The following is a 4,231-nucleotide window of genomic DNA, read 5'->3' on the forward strand; positions in this document are numbered from 1 at the left end:
TGAAACTGACGAGATAATCGCCCGCAGATAATCGCAACTTTTCTCATTTGTTCATTAAATGTGAGAAAGTCGAAGAGATTGAGCAATTCCATGCGATTATCAAAGGCTTAGGAAAGGTACAAAATAAGAGAGTTAGAGGAATATTATCAGATTAACGCGTGATTGGTCAGTTTGCATGTCACTCAAAGTCTTTTCTAGAATAATCTACGCTGTTAGTTGATGCTGTCAGTCAGGAATCCGTCTATAGCTACGTAAAATTTCTGTTTTAATACTTTCAAAACTGTGTATTTTGATATTTATCCCAGGCAGTGCTTTGTTTCCATTGTAAACGCATTGCTGTAAACACAATTTTTGATTTGTGAAGACACATTCAGCTCTTTCAGAGTCTGATCCCGTAAGTGGAGCTTTGCTTTTCATTAGAAAAATTCTCCAGTTGCCTTTCCAGAATGATTACAGACAGACAAAAAAAAGAAAAAAGTCTCTGCACTTTTTATTATTTATATTTTTTGAGTGGTTTTTTTTTCTCTTTTTATGTGCTTACACCATTTTTTTTCTCAGACCTCAATGGTTGAACACGTTGAAAGCACAAACTGAAAACCAATATATCTAAGTGAGCCATACATAGGTTTTTGAGCTATGGCAATAACGCACAGTGACAGGTAGTTTTGTAGATGTCATTCAAGACCGACTGGACACCCACTCTTTCTCTCTACAACTGGATCTGGGGACACCACACGCATCCCAAAGAGGAAAAAAAAACACCTGACCTCATCTTGACCTGGAGAAACTCTGTTGTCAGTCATTCGATATCCTGCTGAATATTGCACTTTATTTTGTTGTGCAAATCTGCCAGCCTGTTTGACACAGTTTATCAGTTGCAGGCTGACACTATCCCTTGTTGTGATACTAAAGATCCATCCATTATGTCTATGGTGACAGATATAAAGTACATCAGAAGCCGGAGAAATCTGTTGTGACACCGGTCTGTCAGTTTCCAGTCAGACGAGCTCAACGTCGTTTTGCTTAATGGTCCACAGCCAGATTTTAAATGAACCGTTACTGGCAAGGATAAAAAAAATACAATAAATCCACCAAACAATATCAACACCTTCACAATTAATTACGCAATATGTCAGGGAAAATAAACGGGCCCTGCGAGAAAACACATCGACATGCACGTTGCAGCAACAGTTTTGCAGCACATTATGAAGCTCGTTTGTAGTGCTTTGACATTTAAAAAAATAATAATTCACATTTTAATCAGCATCCAGCATGGTTTGTGTTGCAATGTCTTTGAATATGTCCCCCCACGTTGGCGGATGGCTAATTACCAGAATTACGAAACTACACCAACTCACTGTATATCAAGAGCGACACAACAATACACTTCAGAAATGGACGAATCTGAATAGTGCTCTAATTGCATAATCATGCATTGTCGCGATTGTACAAAGCATGTAAGAGTCCATTTTTTCCTCTTCAGACACGTTGGCTTACTGTACACAAGTACTTCCTATAAACCCCAGGTGATGAATTGCACTGGCTAAAAGAAAAAGCAACCCATTCACACCCCTCTCCTGTTATCTCTCCGGCAGAGGATCTTCTTGAAGGATCTTCGGAAGTCGTTATTGAAGATGGTGTATATAATGGGATTGAGGGAGCTGTTGCAGTAGCCGAACCAGAAGAAGAACTTGAAGAGAGTTTCCGGCACACAACTTTTGCAGAATGCGGTCAGCGTGTAAGTGAAGAAGAACGGGAACCAGCAGACGACGAACACGCCTATGACCACTGCCAGGACAAACGTGAAGCGCTTCTCCCGGTTTTGACGACCCTTCCACCTGCTGGTCTTGGTGGTCTGAAGGACCTCGCTCTTGTCGCCGTCCCCCGGTTTGATTTGGCTCAGCTTGGTCTTTCCTTTGGAGCTCTTCTTCTTGAGGGAGCAGGGGTTGGAGACCTTGTGGTCCGAGGAGGACGATTCCTCCATGTCCACGCCGTTTATCTCACCCTTGATGTCCGGTTTAGGGTTGGGATTCCCGTTGAGCTTCTCATGGGGATCGTTCTCCTTCTTGCCAGCTTCCTTTTTCCTCCGGTCCCCAGGGGGCGCTCTGGTCCTCTTCTTGGCGATCTGGTAGATTCGGATGTACACGAGGACCATGATGATGCAGGGCAAGAAAAATGAGCCGATGGAAGAGGAGACAATGTACCATTTTTCTTCGTTGATTTTGCAGGTGTTCCCCTCTTCCTTCTTCATGGTAATCAGAGGCGGGAAGGAGATCACGGCGGCGATGATCCAGACTATAAAAATAATGCGCTTGATTCGTTGCGGCGTGCGCTTGAGATTATACTCAATGGCTTGCGTGATCGACCAGTACCTGTCCAGACTGATGGCGCACAGGTGAGTGATCGAGGCCGTGCAGAAAAGAACGTCCAAAGCCAGGTAGATTTCACACCAAACCTGTCCGAAGACCCAGCATCCCATCAGCTCATTCGCCAACGAGAACGGCATCACCAGAGTGGCCACCAATATATCAGCGGAGGCCAGCGACACCAAGAACAGGTTCTGGGGAGCCCGGAGAGCCCGGCTCGTGAACACGGCGATGATCACCAGCACATTGCCAAAGACTATGAGGAGGATGAGGAGCCCCACCAGGACGCTCATAGGAAGGGCCACTAGCAGGGTGTATGGCGTATCTGTCCCATTGGTCGAATTGTCACACCTCATTGCTGAGAATACCAAGCTCTTCCTCTCACAACTGAAATTATGTTTTTGGTTGATGACACGTCATTTTTTCCATATAATTGAAGACAAAAGTGACTTTTTTGGTCATTTTGTCATCTAAAAAAAAAGAAGAAAAACAATTTAAATTTCAATAATAATTATATATATATATATATATATAGAAACAAAGGTAAGTAATAATATCACAAATATAATCGATTTAATTCTCACACTTTGTTCAAAAATACCACAACTCGCAGCAAAAAGTACGACAGGAATGGACCTTACCTTAATGAAAAAAGCCTGATACGAAGCACCAACTTATGAAGCCAAGGAATCTTTCCTCAGACTGTAACTAAGTCGCCCAGCATGAGAAAAACGGCGTGATTAATTTCTCGCATCTCGTCGGTGGAGCATGTGAAGACGGCGCTTCATCACCAGCTCTCAAATCAGCTGTGCGCGCACGGAGCTAATCGAGGCGCGAGCACGCGTGCCTGCTGTGCGCGCGCTGCGTGTGTGCGCGGGAGAGACGGGCGTCTGGCAGAGTGTGAGTGCGCGCGCGTTCTAAACGACCTCCCTCGCAAGCCCCGCCCTCTTTCCTCCGAATCCACGTTGTTTAGCAGCCACCAAGAGAGGCGCGGCGGGAAAAGCGTGTCCAGAAACCACTGAAAACACCTTTTAAACGCGCCTGACTGGTTTAAATCAGTTAAACTATTTGTTGTAGTGTTTGCCTGAACAAGAGATAATAAACTATTTATCACTGACAAATTATCATGGATTTATCGGTCTAAAAATAAATACACACTTGTTTTTACACAGTTACAACTTAATAATCTATGGCTGAAAACCAACCTTTTTAAAATTCCATCACATTTCCATGACCGTGGGATCCCTAATAATATCTGAAAACTTTACTAGAAAATAGTTTTTAAAGGATGAGGAGAAGTAATGAATGAGAAAGATGTAAACAATGCAGCTGGAGCGAGGAAACAGTGACACCTTCCGGCAACACAAGCACGCTGTATTCACACTGTATGTATTTAGCCGGAAACTCTGGCCGCTGAGATGCACTTTACTGCAGATTTAAGCTTTAATCCCGAGCAGAAGTACCTGGCTGTAGCTTTATTAGGCAGATGCATATATGAAAATAAAACACCTAACCCTAAAAAAATTATAACAAAAGGTTTCTCAGCTGTTTTTTGTAATATTAGGTATCCTTAATAACATACTAAAAGTTTACCAAAGTTTGACCACTAGAAAGGTGTAATATTCAAGATGGTGTCCAAGATGGGCAGGGAGCCCTTAAAATATCCTAAATCCTTCATTTTTTGACTATTTGAGTATCCTAATCAGTACCAGTTTTTTTTTTTTTTTTTGCTAAAACACAGACTTTACATTCAATGTAAAAGTTATTTTACCCCAAAGTAACTTAAATTGGAGTTGTATAACTTTGATCATAACTTTTTATTATAAACAACCCTTTATTAGCCCAAACAGCGGCCTGTGTGTGAA

The 4,231-nt window shown here is 42.5% G+C and overlaps 1 protein-coding gene across 1 annotated transcript; it reads right to left on the reverse strand.

Annotated features, from left to right (window-relative positions):
• Positions 1-317: 317 nt before the first annotated feature.
• Positions 318-2,845, reverse strand: LOC132131800 (alpha-2A adrenergic receptor). Its single transcript, XM_059543921.1, has one exon. It carries the CDS (start codon positions 2,720-2,722, stop codon positions 1,565-1,567), a length of 1,158 nt encoding a protein of 385 aa, XP_059399904.1. The 5' UTR covers positions 2,723-2,845; the 3' UTR covers positions 318-1,564.
• Positions 2,846-4,231: the final 1,386 nt, after the last annotated feature.

This window comes from Carassius carassius, chromosome 48, assembly GCF_963082965.1.
Source record: "Carassius carassius chromosome 48, fCarCar2.1, whole genome shotgun sequence".
Classification (NCBI taxonomy): Eukaryota; Metazoa; Chordata; class Actinopteri; order Cypriniformes; family Cyprinidae; genus Carassius; species Carassius carassius.